Raw genomic sequence first — 17139 nt, forward strand, 5'->3', positions numbered from 1 at the left:
GAGCTCTGTACTCATATTATGCTTTTTCTGTAAAGTTTTTTTTAAATCTGACACAGCGGTTGCATTAAGGAGAAGTCTATCTTTAATTCTGTAAATAACACTTGTACCTTTTATCAATATTTATTATGAGTATTTCTGGGATTTGATGTGGCTATCTGCAAAATCACCGGATGTTTTGGAATCAAAACATTACTGCACATAATTACAACATAATCATATGTTGTGCTTTCGCTGTAAAGCCTTTTTGAAATCGGACACTATGGATAGATTAACAAGAAGTATATCTTTCATTTGCCGTATTGGACTTGTTAATGTGTGAAAGTTACATATTTCTAAAAAATATTTTAGAATTTCGCGCACTGCCTTTTCAGCGGAATGTTGTCGAGGGGTTCCGCTAGCGGAACGCCTGCGCTAGAAAGGTTAAAGCAATCGATTTAGTGTCATCTTGATAAATGTTATTGTATTTATTTATTGTTTTTGTTCACGGTAATTTTTATTATTACTGCACCATTGTAAAACAGTCTTTGCTCTCCTGCGCCTGACTTCTCTCCTGCCAGTACACACGCATTACAGATTACGAGCAAACAGAATATATATTTTTTCAGTTACTTCAAGTGCCTTGCTCAAAGGCACACTGGCAGATGTTTAACCTTGTTGGTTCTGGGACTCGAACTAGCGACCTTCCAGTTACTGGTTCAACACTCTTACAGCCTAGCTACCTGCCACCACCTGCTGTGTGTGTTTATCATATCGAAGAGCTATTGTGAGAAGAATCTTTGGTGATGAAGGGAAAATTATTTGATTGTTCTTCATGGTTGCTTGTATTCTCTTCGTATTCATTATAAAACACTGTTTGACCTAAGAGGCTTCAATGGCTCATCCTCTTCACAGCCACAGACAGACACACATATACACAGTCTTCTCTTGGCAGATGCCATGAAACCCTGATGTACATGAAGGGGTTGAACAAATTCATATAAAATCCTCTATAGAAAAACATAATACTTCTTTTCACTTTACCGTTCAAGGTTACCTGTGCATAGTATAAGTGGCTTCTTTTCTCCTCTGTTTGCTGCGTGTTTATTTGCATTGTATTGTTTTTGTCCCTCTTTGATAAGGTTAATTGGAAATAAATGTATTTCTTATTCAAGACAGGCTAATTAAAAGAGTGTGATCTGTATTTAAAAAAGGGTCAAAAAGGGTATCAACGACAACGACACACACACACACACACACACACACACACACACACACACACACCACACACACACACACACACACGGGTTGACTGGGCTGCATTGAACAGATTGCTCCACTGAATAATTTGTGGAAGATAGCAGCGCTGTGGTCTGGCCTACATTTACAGTCTTCAACTGAACTGTACCAATTATTGGATATTGGAGCATGTACATACTCCCTCTATCTACACTATATATACAAAGTATGTGGACTCCCTCTATCTACACTATATATACAAAGTATGTGGACTCCCAAAGTATGTGGACTCCCTTTGTTAACCGCTCAACACAGAATAGCCATATGTGTGCACTCCCTCAAATTGTTTGGAGAAAATATAATGTATATTGTATTTAATTCAGCTTTGTTCAATTGTATACTTCTTATTATTAAATAATGCCACAGAATTATAAGCAAATCTTGTCTGCCAAATGAACTAGTGTAGCCCACAGCCATATGGCATAGCCAGATCAGGACCTATCACAAGGACAACTCAGAATAGGCTATGGTATTCTCCTGAAATAGACTTCATTTTCTTCATATCTGGTTTCTTTAGACCTGTCTAAAATAACTAATTAATTTATTGTGAAGTTGTAGGCTATATTACATGGATTTATTAGACTTTTTAAAATGTAGATGTTAAAAAAGTCTGCATCAGTGGCTTGTAGTCTGGAAGCCAGTAGATTATAATGTGTTTATGTTAATTATCAGACCATTACCATGAGGCCAACAGTTATTTGCTCGACAATCACCAGCAGAAGAAATTCTGTGACTGCCACAGCCCTATTTGGAACACTAACTACCGAGTTCCAAACTGCCTCTGAAAGCAACGTCAGCACGAACAAGAACTGTTCTGTGGGAGCTTCATGAAATGGGTTTCCATGGCCAAGCAGCTGCCCACAAGCCTAAGATCACCATGCGCAATGCCAAGTGTCAGCTGAAGTGGTGTAAAGCTCGCCGCCATTGGACTCTGGAGCAGTGGAAACCCGTTCTCTAGAGTGATGAATCACGCTTCACCATCTGACTGTCCGACGGACTAATCTCGGTTTGGCGGATGCCAGGAAAACGCTACAGTACCTGTTCCAATGCATAGTGTCAACTGTAAAGTTTGGTGGAGGATGAATAGTGGTCTGCGGTTGTTTTTGTTGGTTCGGGCTAGGTCCATTAGTTCCAGTGAAGGGAAATCTTAACTCTACAGCATACAATGACAATCAAGACAATTCTGTGTTTCCAACTTTGTGGCAACAGTTTGGGGAAGGCCCTTTCCTGTTTCAGCATGACAATGCCCCAGTGCACAAAGTGAGGTCCATACAAAAAATGGTTTGTCGAGATCGGTGTAGATGAACTTGACTTGCCTGCACAGAGCCCTGACCTCAACCCCATCGAACGTATTTGGGATGAATTGTAATACTAACTGCGAACCAGGCCTAATCGGCCAATGTCAGTACCCAACCTCACTAATGCTCTTGTGGCTGAATGGAAGAAAGTCCACGCAGCAATGTTCCAACAGATAATGGAATGTCTTCCCAGAAGAGTGGAATCTGTTATAGCAGCAAAGAGGGGACCAACTCCATATTAATGCCCATGATTTTGGTATGAGATGGTCGATGAGCATGTGTCCACATACTTTTGGTCATGTGGTGTATCGGTCAGTGGTGCACGCACACACACACGCGCGCGCGCGCGCGCGTACGCACATAGACAAAGTAGAAAACTACAAGTCCATTCTCCCTTAACTTACTTATATATACCCTGAGTGTACAAGACATTAAGAACACATTCCTACTATTGAGTTGCACAGGGATGCTGTCCCATGTTGACTCCAATGCTTCCCACAGTTGTGTTAAGTTGGCTGGATGTCCTTTGGGTGGTGGACCATTCTTGATACACACAGGAAACTGTTGAGTGTGAAAAACCCAGCAGTGTTGCAGCTCTTGACACAAACCAGTGCACCTGGCACAACAAGCTCTCACAGTCTGACGTCAGAATTAGATGTTCATCCATGTTTCTCAAGCATCACATTTCTAGTGGTTCCAAGCGTCAAAAAGTGTTTAAGGTTCAGTTTAGGAATTAACACCACATTTTTAAGGTTAAGGTTAAGTTTAGGCATTAACTCTGAAATCTTAAGGTTAGGCATTAACTCCGAATGGTTAAGTTAAGGGTTAAGGTTTGGGATAGGCTTAAAACAAAAATCGAAATAAAAATGTCATATTGCTGGAATTGAACATGTAACCTTGGGTACCAGAGGCAGATGCTTATGCTGATTTGCCATCCCTGTCCACAACACCTTAGCAAAACCTAAACCTACTTGAAGGTAACTCCGTTCACTGGATTTAACAAGTAACATCAACAAGAGATGATAGCTTTCACCTGGTCAGTCTATGTCATGGAAAGACCAGGTGTTCTTAATGTTTTGTACACTCAGTATATACAGTTGAAGTCAGAAGTTTACATACACTTAGGTTGGAGTCATTAAAACTTGTTTTTCAACCACAAACTATAGTTTTGGCAAGTCTGTTAGGACATCTACTTTGTGCATGACACAGGTAATTTTTCCAACAATTGTTTACAGACAGATTATTTCACTTATAATTCACTGTATCACAATTCCAGTGGGTCAGAAGTTTACATACACTAAGTTGACTGTGCCTTTAAACAGCTTGGACAATTCCAGAAAATGATCAGGCTTTAGAAGCTTCTGAAAAGCTAATTGACATCATTTGAGTCAATTGGAGGTGTACCTGTGGATGTATTTCAAGGCCTACCTTCTAAATCAGTGCTTCTTTCTACAAACAATAGTACGGAAGTATAAACACCATGGGACCACGCAGCCATCATACCGCTCAGGAAGGAGACGCGTTCTGTCTTTGATTGACATCATGGGAAAATCAAAAGAAATTAGCCAAGACCTGAGAATTTATTTTAGTAGACCTACACAAGTCTGGTTCATCCTTGGGAGCAATTTCCAAACGCCTGAAGGTACCACGTTCATCTGTACAAACAATAGTACGCAAGTATAAACACCATGGGACCACTCAGCCGTCCTACCGCTCAGGAAGGAGCTGTTTTCTGTCTCCTAGAGTTGAATGGACTTTGGTGCGAAAAGTGCAAATCAATCCCAGAACAACAGCAAAGGACCTTGTGAAGATGCTGGAAGAAAACAGGTACAAAAGTATCTATATCCACAGTAAAACGAGTCCTATATCAACGTAACCTTAAAGGCCGCTCTAAAGGGAGAAGCCACTGCTCCAATACCGCCATAAAAAAACCAGACTACGGTTTGCAACTGCACATGGGGACAAATATCATACTTTTTGGAGAAATGTCCCCTGGTCAGATGAAACAAAAATATAATTATTTGGCCATAGTGACCATCGTTATGTTTGGAGGGAAAAGGGGGAGGCTTGCAAGCTGAAGAACACTATCCCAACCGTGAAGCACGGGGGTGGCAGCATAATGTTGTGCTTTGCTGCAGGAGGGACTGGTACACTTCACAAAATAGATGGCATTGAGGAAGGAAAATTATGTGGATATATTGAAGGAACATCTCAAGATGTCAGTCAGGAAGTTAAAGCTTGGTCGCAAATGGATCTTCCAAATGGACAATGACCCCAAGCATACTTCCAAACTTCTGGCAAAATGGCTTAAGGACAACAAAGTCAAGGTATTACAGTGGCCATCACAAAGCCCTGACCTCAATCATATAGAAACTTTGTGGGCAGAATTGAAAAAGTGTGTGCGAACAAGGAGGCCTACAAACCTGACTGAGTTACACCAGCTCTGTCAGGAGGAATGGGCCAAAATTCACCCAACTTATTGTGGAAAGCTTGTGGAAGGCTACCCGAAACATTTGACCGAAGTTAAACAATTTAAAGGCAAAGCTACCAAATACTAATTGAGTGTATGTAAACTTCTGACCCACTGGGAATGTGATGAAAGAAATGAAAGATTAAATAAATCATTCTCTACTACTATTCTGACATTTCACATTTATAAAATAAAGTGGTGATCCTAACTGAACTAAGACAGGGCATTTTTACTTGGAGTAAATGTCAGGAATTGTTAAAAACGGAGTTTAAATGTCTTAGGCTAAGGTGTATGTAAACTTCCGACTTCAACTCTCTCTCTCTCTATATATATATATATAATATCTGCCACAGACCCAATGCTTTTATTTTTTATTTAACTAGGCAAGTCATTTAAGAAAAAAATCTTATTTACAATGACGGCCTACACCGGTCAAACCCGGACAACACTGGGCCAATTGTGCGCCGCCCTATTGGACTCCCAATCACGGCCAGTTGTGAATCAGCCTGGATTTAAACCAGGGTGTCTGTAATGACTCCTCTAGCACTGAGATGCAGTGCTTCTCTCTCTCTATGTTCTGGGCCAAGACCTGACAAGGTTCACACACATAACCGTTGACATAAACCATCACACACATGCGTGTAACCATTGCGGAAGCACACACTAATATTTCAACAGACTCTCACATCAAAGGCACACAGCCACACTCAAGCTTATATTGAATGCATTCACGTGCTAAACAGCATTGTTTGTCAATTTGTCCGTGTGATTCCATTGACCGTAGAATTCCTTTCTGGTGGACTGTCATCACTTGTGTAATTAATTCTGTGGCTGGGTGTGCTGGGTGTCTCTGTGGGTCTGTGTTGATTATTGTAAAATATTGTTTTTTTCCTCCAGGAGTCAATAGCTCAATAGCTCCAAATTTCAATGACTTAAAAACCTCAAACCAACTATAAATTTTAGAAATTCATGTATTCATATTCAAATATCGAAAGCATTTAATGAGAAAACTAAACTAAAAGGCTTTCCACTTGTAAATATTGCCCCATTTACATTGTGTAATTTATTGTCTGTCCCTAACTAGCCCCACAGATAGGTTATCCAAAGTCAAACCAAGTTTGCCACTGTCACACACCGGGGGCTGAAGCTAATTAGCTTACTAGCTAGCCTAGGCTACTTCCAGACACAAGACCTGGTCAGACTTACAATTTATCTAAAAGGGTGAGTGATTAACTGTGTATTGTTTTGGCAGAGTGGAAATACAAACGCTTCCCACGTGCGAACAAACACACAAGAGACACCCACATCAAAGCACGCCTGCAAGACTCAAATCTCATTCTCAGTTGCATCCCTAATGAGGAGGATTAAAACGGAGGCTAAATCAGCCAGTTCAACTCCCTTTAATAAATTATTCAATGCAATGTTTACTTTCCAGTTTAGGGGATTGTGTGTGTGTGTGTGTGTGTGTGTGTGTGTGTGTGTGTGTGTGTGTGTGTGTGTGTGTGTGTGTGTGTGTGTGTGTGTGTGTGTGTGTGTGTGTGTGTGTGTGTGTGTGTGTGTGTGTGTGTGTGTGTGTGTGTGTGTGTGTGTGTGTGTGCGTGTGTGTGTGTGTGTAAGAGAGAGAGAGAGTAAGTGGGAATGTGGAACCAGCATGGAGTCCCTGTTGAGGTAAATGCCAGGTTGTTTGTGAATGTGATTCCATTTTGAAGGTGGACGGAAGGGGGGGTGGGCCTATCAATCAGAGTTGATGAATGGGGTTGAGATGGAAATACGTAGAGTGGAGGGAGGTAGATGGGAAGATGGGGAGGAAGAGGAAGGGGGGGGGGGCTGGATGTCTGCCCAGGGAAATGGCTCAGGGGCTGGGTAAGCTGTCTCTGACTGGGCCTCTCATCAGTCAGAAACCAGGGTATAGACAGGTTCTCAGGATAAAGAGCACTTATTGACACAGAGGACCAGTGTGACAAGTAGAGGGAGAGGAAGATCAGGATGGGTAGGAGGAGAGGAAAGAGAGGGATGAGAGAGATGTTCCGGGTGAGCAACTTACATTGTAAATGCATTTAATTATTTAAATTGTAAATAATTAGTCAATGACACCGAGTACAAGGAGTGAAATGTTAGCTAAACAGACAGGTACGCAGACTTACAGAATATGTCTTCAGAGTAATAGTACAGTAGCCAATAACTTTAACTGTTTTTCAGTTCCCCCACAGTATTACTTGATAAGCGCACATTCAAAGACATTGAAACTTTCCCTGACAAAGTGTCAGTACACAGTCATTACCACTAGCAGTAGTACCTTTGGACATCATCACTGTAGCAGGTGTGCCCTTTACCCTGCCAAAAGCATGAGTTAAACCCACCACGGCCATTTGTGCAGATTGACAGTGACTGACTGACTGTGCAGTGGGTAATGCTGTACTGTCTGTCTGGTACGCCGAGAGAAGAGAAGAGATGGGGTAGTTGGAAGTTGGTACAGAGAGTAATTCTAGCCGTTAATGGGTGTTCTAAGTTAACTGGGAACAAACTGTTCTGTCGTTTGTCTTATTTTAGCCATGGTGAATAATAGATGGTGTGCTCCACTCCACCTGTTTCTGTCTGTGTACCACATACACTACGCTACAGTTAAAGGCTAAACACTTTTTTTATTACCTTTATTTTACTAGGCAAGTCAGTGCCTTTCAATTACGGCCTAGGAACAGTGGGTTAACTGTCTGTTCAGGGGCAGAACGACAGATTTGTACCTTGTCAGCTCAGGGATTTGAACTTGCAACCTTGCGGTTACTAGTCCAACGCTCTAACCACTAGGCTGCCACTTCACTACATAGGGTCGACATAAACGCTTCATAATGCTGTTGTTAGCTGTCATTAGAGTGACATAACATAACATAACGTCCGCCATGATACACCTGTACCTGGATCTATGTCTAGGCTCAGTGAGGATAAGAGTGATGGGTTTTTTGTCTGTCTGTCTGTCTGGTAAAGAAGAAGGGGCCAGTGTAAAACCATTAGGGGGTGGGGGGAATGGAAGGGATGGGAGGATAGGGGTAGTGGTGGTTGGGGTTGATATGGGGGATAGTGGATGAGGATAGGGGTGGTGGTGTTTGGGGGGGATGATGGAGAGGATGGTGGATGAGGATAAGGGTGGTGGTGGTTGGGGGTGACAGGGGGGATGGTGGAGAGGATGGTGGATGAGGATAGGGGTGGTGGTGGTTGGGGGTGACAGGGGGGATGGTGGAGAGGATGGTGGATGAGGATGGGGTGGTGGTGGTTGGGGGTGACAGGGGGGATGGTGGAGAGGATAGTGGTGGTGGTGGTTGGGGGTGACAGGGGGGATGGTGGAGAGGATGGTGGATGAGGATAGGGGTGGTGGTGGTTGGGGGTGACAGGGGGGATGGTGGAGAGGATGGTGGATGAGGATGGGGTGGTGGTGGTTGGGGGTGACAGGGGGGATGGTGGAGAGGATGGTGGAGGAGGATATAGGTGGTGGTGGTTGGGGGTGACAGGGGGGGTGGTGGAGAGGATGGTGGATGAGGATAGGGGTGGTGGTGGTTGGGGGTGACAGGGGGGATGGTGGAGAGGATAGGGGTGGTGGTGGTTGGGGGTGACAGGGGGGATGGTGGATGAGGATAGGGGTGGTGGTGTTTGGGGGTGACAGGGGGGATGGTGGAGGAGGATATAGGTGGTGGTGGTTGGGGGTGACAGGGGGGATGGTGGAGAGGATAGTGGTGGTGGTGGTTGGGGTGACAGGGGGGATGGTGGAGAGGATGGTGGATGAGGATAGGGGTGGTGGTGGTTGGGGTGACAGGGGGGATGGTGGAGAGGATGGTGGATGAGGATAGGGGTGGTGGTGGTTGGGGGTTGCATTCTGTTACAGGTCTAAAGACTGAAATGAGGAAAACGACCCCCTTCCTCTTTTCCTCTTCGCTTCCTCTCTTTGTCTCTACACTCTCTCACCTCATCTGACACTAGCCTACCCTCAGACCGCCAATGTGTGCATGCACGTGCATGCGTGGGTACGTGCATGCGTCGGTGTATGCATGCTTGAATGTGTGTATGTGTGTTTTGTGAACCCATCTCATATCGCATACCTCTACAATCTGCCTCACACAGAGCACACGCACACACACTACAAGTCATTTAGCATGATAAATATTTACAACACTGCTTGATTCAGATTGCCTGGTATTACTAGATAATTATATTATATATTCATACTTTCCTCAGGTTATTATTAAAGTAATGTGTTTTAATGACATCAAACTGAGAGCTCATACAGTACAGTACTAATGGTGCAGTGTCCAGTCAGACTGGCTGTCACACGCCCCCTAGTGTGACCATCAGGTCACTGCAGGCCATGCCAGGGCTGCTGCTCGAGACAATGCTGTTTATCACTAGCAGCACTACTCTCCACTTAGAGATACTGTGGTTGAGGGAAATAGATAGGTTAACATGCACGGTGATCCACATGTATTAAACATATATTTACAACCTAGATTGAAGCACATACCCTGTGTAGACCAAACATTAGGATCACCTTCCTAATATTGAGTTTCACCCCCTCTTGTCCTCAGAACAGCCTGAATTCGTCTGGGCATGGACTCTGCAAGGTGTCGAAAGCATTCCACAGGGGTGCTGGCCCATGTTGACTCCAATGCTTCCCACAGTTGTGTCATTTTGGCTGGATGTTCATTGGGTGGTGGACCATTCTTGACACACAGGGAAAAGTGTGAAAAACCCAGCAGCGTTGCAATTCCTGACACAAACCAGTGCGCCTGGCATTTACCACCATACCCCGCTCAAAGGCGGCACACACACAATCCTTGTCACTATTATCTCAAGGCTTAAAAATCCTTCTTTAACCTCTCTTCTCCACTTCAGCTACACTGATTGAAGTGGAATTAACAAGTGACATCAATAAGGGATCATAGCTTTCACCTAGATTCACCTGGTCAGTCTATGTCATGGAAAGAGCATGTGTTCTTAATGTGTAGTTTATTCAGTGTATACATCTTCCATTGTATCATACCTCACACTGTGAATATCAGCCACCATCAGATATGTATTTATTGATATACAATGCACCTCCATACATAGTATACACCCCCAGTATAGGTAACCTGCTCTCCCAGCTGTGTGTATGGGATGTAGGAGGCAGTATAGGTAACCTGCTACCGATGCTGTGTGTATGGGATGTAGGAGGCAGAATAGGTAACCTGCTCTCCCAGCTGTGTGTATGGGATGTAGGAGGCAGTATAGGTAACCTGCTCTCCCAGCTGTGTGTATGGGATGTAGGAGGCAGTATAGGTAACCTGCTCTCCCAGCTGTGTGTATGGGATGTAGGAGGTAGTATAGGTAACCTGCTTTCCCAGCTGTGTGTATGGGATGTTGACGGCAGTATAGGTAACCTGCTCTCCCAGCTGTGTGTATGGTCGGTTGAAGGCAGTATAGGTAACCTGCTTTCCCAGCTGTGTGTATGGTATGTAGAAGGCAGTATAGGTAACCTGCTCTCACAGCTGTGCATACAGTATGTACAATACCAGTCAAACATTAGTCAACAGGGATATGCTAATCCATAACTGGGATGCTTCTTTCTTTCTTTCTTTCTTTCTTTCTTTCTTTCTTTCTTTCTTTCTTTCTTTCTTTCTTTCTTTCTTTCGTCTCCTAATTGATTCCCAAAAGTGGGAATTTCACAGCTGCTCTCAGTTCTACTTGGCTTCTTCTATATGAATCTTAGATATTGTTTAACCCTTTAACTGCTCGTTGTGGATACTGGTTATGTAGACCCGTTGGGGCCATATTTGCGAACATTAGAAAAGGTTTAAGTATCAGACAATAGAAATTGCAGACGTAGTTGCATGTGATGTGCATTTTGTTCTACCTTGTTATTTTGACTCTTACATTGTTATTGTTTATTGCATTGTTGGGGTTAGAGTTTCCAAGAAAGTCATTTCACTGTACTTGGACATGTGACAGGAAAACTTGAAACTTGATTAAAAACGTAACGTTAGCTGTTCCCAATACATAAGCTTGCACATGTAGCCCTATGTTAAACCCAGCAGGTTGATGTGATTATTTCCTGTACCATATTGCCCATCAGCCTATCAGAGATTTAACTACTTTTTTTCGACAAACCAATGGCATTTCTTAAAATAGGTCAAGGTCAAGTCCTACTGTATTACACTTTGTAATGCTTGTCCTTAAGTCAAATAACACATGTGACAAAGTAGATGATTATCAAAACATAGGTCTACATTTATGTGTACATGACCATGTAATATACAGTTGAAGTCAGAAGTTTACAAACACTTAGGTTGGAGTCATTAAAACTTGTTTTTCAACCACTCCACAATTTTTTTTGTTAACAAACTATAGTTTTGGCAAGTCGGTTAGGACATCTACTTTGTGCATAACACAGGTCATTTTTCCAACAATTGTTTACAGACAGATTATTTCAGTTATAATTCACTGTATCACAATTCCAGTGGGTCAGAAGCTCACATACACTAAGTTGACTGTGTCTTTAAACAGATTGGAAAATTCCAGAAAATGATTTCATGGCTTTAGAAGCTTCTGATAGGCTAATTGACATAATTTGAGTCCATTGGAGGTGTACCTGTGGATGTATTTCAAGGCCTACCTTCAAACTCAGTACCTCTTTGCTTGACATCATGGGAAAATCAAAAGAAATCAGCCAAGATCTCAGAAAAAAACTGTAGACCTCCACAAGTCTCGTTCATCCTTGGGAGAAATTTCCAAACGCCTGAAGGTACCACGTTCATCTGTACAAACAATAGTGCGCAAGTATAAACACCATGGGACCACGCAGTACCTCTTTGCTTGACATCATGGGAAAATCAAAAGAAATCAGCCAAGATCTCAGAAAAAAACTGTAGACCTCCACAAGTCTCGTTCATCCTTGGGAGAAATTTCCAAACGCCTGAAGGTACCACGTTCATCTGTACAAACAATAGTGCACAAGTATAAACACGATGGGACCACGCAGCCGTCATACCGCTCAGGGAAGAGACGTGTTCTGTCTCCTAGAGATGAACGTACTGTGGTGCGAAAAGTGCAAATCAATCCCAGAACAACAGCAAAGGACCTTGTGAAGATGCTGGAGGAAACAGGTACAAAAGTATTTATATCCACATTAAAAATGAGTCCTATATTGACATAACCTGAAAGGCCGCTCAGCAAGGAAGAAGCCACTGCTCCAAAAACCGCCATAAAAAATCCAGACTACAGTTTGCAACTGCACATGGGGACAAAGATCGTTGTTTTTGGAGAAATGTCCACTGGTCTGATGAAACAAAAATGGAATTGTTTGGCCATAATGACCATTATGTTTGGAGTAAAAAGGTGGAGGCTTGCAAGCCAAAGAACACCATCCCAACCATGAAGCATGGGGGTGGCAGTATAATGTTGTGGGGGTGCATTGCAGCAGGAGGTATGGTTTTCAATCAGAGGCAGGTGTCGTTAGTCTCTGACTGAGAATCATACTTAGGTAGCCTGGGTTTCACTTTTGGTTTGTGGTTGTTTGTTTCCGTGTGAGTGTTTGGGCCACACGGTACTGTTTCGGTTTTGTAAATTCACGTCATTGTTTATTGTTTTGATTCAATGTTCAGTGCTTTCTTTAATTAAAATCATCATGAACACTAACCATGCTGCACCTTGGTCCTCCTCGCTATCTCCAGACGACATCCGTTACACTTCCGACTTCAACTGTAGCCTATGCAATATGATTATTAGGCCATAGCAGTGTGTTTGCCTGCAAGGATGATAAACTAGGTAGTTTCTTATTACAGTAAATGCATTATTAATCTTCATTTTCAAGCTATTAGCTTTAGGCTATGTCCCTTTTCAACACACTACCACAATACATATAATTCCACATTTCAAAGGGAGGAATAATCTCATGTGAGATTCGACCCCTTTGCCACAATCCGCGACAATAACGTGGAGCTAGGCACTCTACACAGAGAGCAATTTGACCAGTCAGTCAAATACACGTGATGTAGTTGCTTTGATTATCAGAACGTGCTGTTTCACTTATTGTAACGGTCTTCTTGACTTGAAGGAGAGGCGGACCAAAATGCAGCGTGGTTTCTATTCATGGTTCTTTAATGAAAACTATACATGAACAGACTAACAAAAACAAGAACCGTGAAAACCTAAAACAGCCCTATCTGGTGCAAACACAGAGACAGGAACAATCACCCACAAAACCCAACACCAAACAGGCTACCTAAATATGGTTCCCAATCAGAGACAACGACTAACACCTGCCTCTGATTGAGAACCATATCAGGCCAAACACAGAAACAGACAAACTAGACATCCAACATAGAATGCCCACTCAGATCACACCCTGACCAAACAAAACATAGAAACATACAAAGCAAACTATGGTCAGGGTGTTACACTTATGTTGAAGATGTTTCCATGAACAAGTGTTGCAACACGTCCAACTACGTCAACCATTTTCATTTGCTGATATGGATTTTGTTACAGAAAATAATCATGGCCACCTGCTGAGTTTTTTTTGGAAGAAAACCACTCGATTTTATCCCTACGTTATATTGGCATCGAATATGTCACCCTCCTGTAATGGGTGCGCGCTGGTGGCAGGGAAGTCTGGCGCAGGGGAATGAACTTGGTATATAATAAGTGCTCACAAATCTCCGAAAACCAAAATATACAAAATGATAAAAGTGGGTACAAAACCCGTCGCACACCAGAACAAAACTTGCACATAACATACAATCAAACAATCACTGACAAGGACATGAGGGGAAACAGAGGGTTAAATACACAACATGTAATTGATGGGATTGGAACCAGGTGTGAAGGAAGACAAGACAAAACCAATGGAAAATGAAAAATGGATCAGCGATGGCTAGAAGGTCGGTGACGTCGACCGCCGAACACCGCCCGAACAAGGAGAGGGACCGACTTCGGCGGAAGTCGTGACACCTCCCTAGGAGAGGGGGTGACCTCGACAATTTTTTTTTTTTAAACGAGAAGCTGCCTGGATCTTTAATTTAAAGATTCGGTCTCAACGTAGACTTTGATCTGAAGCCATTCTTGTGATTGTGATTTTGCTATTGTAAATGTTTGTAGGCTTACAGTATGTAGCCAAATTGTATCTATGATCGTACGCTATCCATTTCTGTTTTTTGTATGCTATTTTATTCTATGAGAATTAACCAATGATATCAGGCCACAACTGACCATGATTACAGATACCTGTGTGTGTCTTTTGACACTATATAAATTAGTCATCTCGCAGTGTTTGTCATTATACCCTGATGAAGACAGCTTGTCTGTCAAAACATTAGACATAAATATTTTTGCATCTGAGCTCCTAGAGCGTGCACATTTTTAAAAGTGTTCTACTCCGCTAGCCAGCACCTCACCTAAATAGGTGTGCGTTTCTTTCGCCTCTAGATTACACCTGCTGAGGTTAGCATGGAGATATATGTGCAAGCCTATGTAATGTGAACAGCTAACATATAGCCTTTGATTACGTGCAACTACCGCAACGATTTTAATTGGCTGATGCTTGAACTTAACCTTGAACTTAAACCCCACGGGACCTCAAACCGATTTAAATGTAGCATGTATCGTTCAGAAAATCTATTAAAACGCTATGAATCCTCGGTTCACTAACATTTGTTGCTCATGTTACTTTCTTTACCTTCCGAAAATACCTTATCTTTTGTGACAACTTGTGCGTCTTCTCCTTCAGTATGGAACTAATAAGCATGTAACTGCGTAATTAGATGAGTGACAACCAATGTAATTTGATCATTTCATAACGAGGACAGCAATCACTTTTGCGAGCAAAACTGCCCACAGGAAAATGTGTGCCTTCAGGCCTGGAGGGAAGAAAAAGTAATTCCGCTACCCAAAAATAGCAACGCTTCCTTTACTGGCTCAAACAGCCGACGAATAAGCCTGTTACCAACCCTTAGTCAAATTTTGGAAAAAATTATGTTTGACCAGATACAATGCTATTTCACAGTAAACTAATTAACAACAGATTTTCAGCAAGGTTATAGGGAAGGACATTCAAGATGTACGGCACAAATGACTGATGATTGACTGACAGAAACGTATAATAAAAAAGATTGTGGGACCTGTTTTGTTAGACTTCAGTGCAGTTTTTGACTTTATCAAAATCTTCTGCTGTGTTATGGCTTTACATCCCCTGCTATATTGTGGATCGACAGTTACCTGTCAAATTGAACACGTGTGTTCATTAATGGAAGCCAACATAATCCAGGTAGAGTCAGGCATTTCCCAGGGAAGCTGTCTAGGGCCCTTACTTTTTTCAATCTTTGCTAATGACCTGCCACTGGTTCTGAGTAAACCTGTGTGTCTATGTATGCTGATGACTCAGCTACCAAAGCAAGTGAAATCACTGCTACACTTAACAAAAAGCTGCCGTCAGTTTCAGAACAGGTGTAAAGTAATCCTAAACAGGTGTCAAGTTAATCCTAAATATTTAAATATCTAAAAGCATTGTATTTGGGACAAATTATTCACTAAACCCTAAACCTCAACAAAATTTTCAAATGAATAATGTGAAAATTTAGCAAGTTGAGGAGACTAAACTGCTTGTGTAACCCAGGATTGTAAAATGTAATGGTCAAAACATATTGATGCAACTGTAGCTAAGATGGAAAGAGGTCTGTCCATAATAAAGCACTGCTCTGCCTTCTTAACAACGCTATCAACAAGGCAGGTCCTACAGGCCCTGTTTTTGTCGCACCTGGACTACTGTCCAGTTGTGTGTTCAGGTGCCACAAAGAGGGACTTAGGAAAATTACACTTGGCCCAGAACAGAGCAGCACTGCTGGCCATTAAATGTACATGGAGAGCTAACATTAATAATATGCATGCCAATCTCTACTGGCTGAAAGTAGAGGAGAGATTGACTTCATCAATACTTGTATTTGTGAGAGGTATTGACATGTTGAACGCACACAGCTCGGACACTTATGTATACCTTACAAGACATGTCACCAGAGGTCTCTTCACAGTCCCCAAGTCCAGAACAGACTTTGGGAGGCGCGCAGTACTACATAGCGCCATGGCTCCATGGAACTCTATTCCACATCATGTAAAATACACATTATGGAACAGCAGGGACTGTGAAGAGACACACACACAGACATGATAACATACGCACTATACAAACATGTACGCATGGATTTTGTGTGGTAGATATGTTGTAGTAGAGTAGTGGCCTGGGGGCACACACTTAATGTGTTGTGAAATGTATTGTTTAAAAAAAATATCTCTCTCTCACACACACACAGTGGGATGGGGGTAAAAGATGAAGGTGGCATGTGTGAGTGGGGAGAGTGCATTTGTCACACGGAGCAGGAGAGCGGAATTGAAATGCTGCTCCTGAAATAGACAGAGATGCACAGAGATGGTGCAGGTCAAAGATTTAAGCATGCACATGCAAACCTATCTCACTCTTTCTGTTCTCTCTCTCTCTCTCTCTCTCTCTCTCTCTCTCTCTCTCTCTCTCTCTCTCTCTCTCTCTCTCTCTCTCTCTCTCTCTCACACACACACACAATTTTTCCTGTTCTACTATGTGGTTGTGTGTGGGTCAGCAAAGTGAAGCACTAAGGGAATATGCTTGTCTTCTTGTGTTTCGCTTGATTCAGTGCGTATGTCTTATGTGTGTAGCATCGCTGATCATTGTTCCCTCTCTCTTCCTCCCTTTCCCTCTCTTCCTCTTTATCTCTCTCTCTCCCCCTCTCTCCCATCTCTCTCTCTCTCTCTCTCTCTCTCTTGCTGTCTCTCTCTCTAGGTGGGGGGCCAAGGGAGGCCCCAGAGGTGTGTGCTCTGCCTGAACAGGCTCCTGTGGCGCTACACAGGCTGATAGAAGCTCTGGAGAGACAAGGTAAAAACTTCCACAACTTAGAGGAAAAAAAACATGTTGGTAATTTATATTGTACACAATTCAGGAATTGTTATGACTCCATGTTTGATCTCTTCAAATGCATCTTTATGACTATAGAATTATTATGTAGTAGGCCTAAAGTATTTTGTGGATGCATTGAAATGTAACTATTTTCA

General features: G+C 42.5%; 1 protein-coding gene and 1 long non-coding RNA gene across 3 annotated transcripts in view; one reads left to right on the forward strand and one right to left on the reverse strand.

The window, feature by feature from the left end:
* Window positions 1–17139, reverse strand: part of LOC149984018 (uncharacterized) — a 156758-nt gene that overhangs the window by 124439 nt on the left and 15180 nt on the right. The window lies entirely within an intron of this gene.
* The window catches only part of pik3r3b (phosphoinositide-3-kinase, regulatory subunit 3b (gamma)), a 309052-nt gene that overhangs the window by 79785 nt on the left and 212128 nt on the right, over window positions 1–17139 (forward strand). The window contains exon 3 of the mRNA XM_021599716.3: window positions 16871–16963. Within this exon, the coding sequence (XP_021455391.1) occupies window positions 16871–16963 (93 nt within the window). The remainder of the gene's footprint in view (window positions 1–16870; window positions 16964–17139) is intronic.

Source organism: Oncorhynchus mykiss, chromosome 4 (genome assembly GCF_057628025.1).
Source record: "Oncorhynchus mykiss isolate SJ-2025 chromosome 4, ASM5762802v1, whole genome shotgun sequence".
NCBI lineage: Eukaryota > Metazoa > Chordata > Actinopteri > Salmoniformes > Salmonidae > Oncorhynchus > Oncorhynchus mykiss.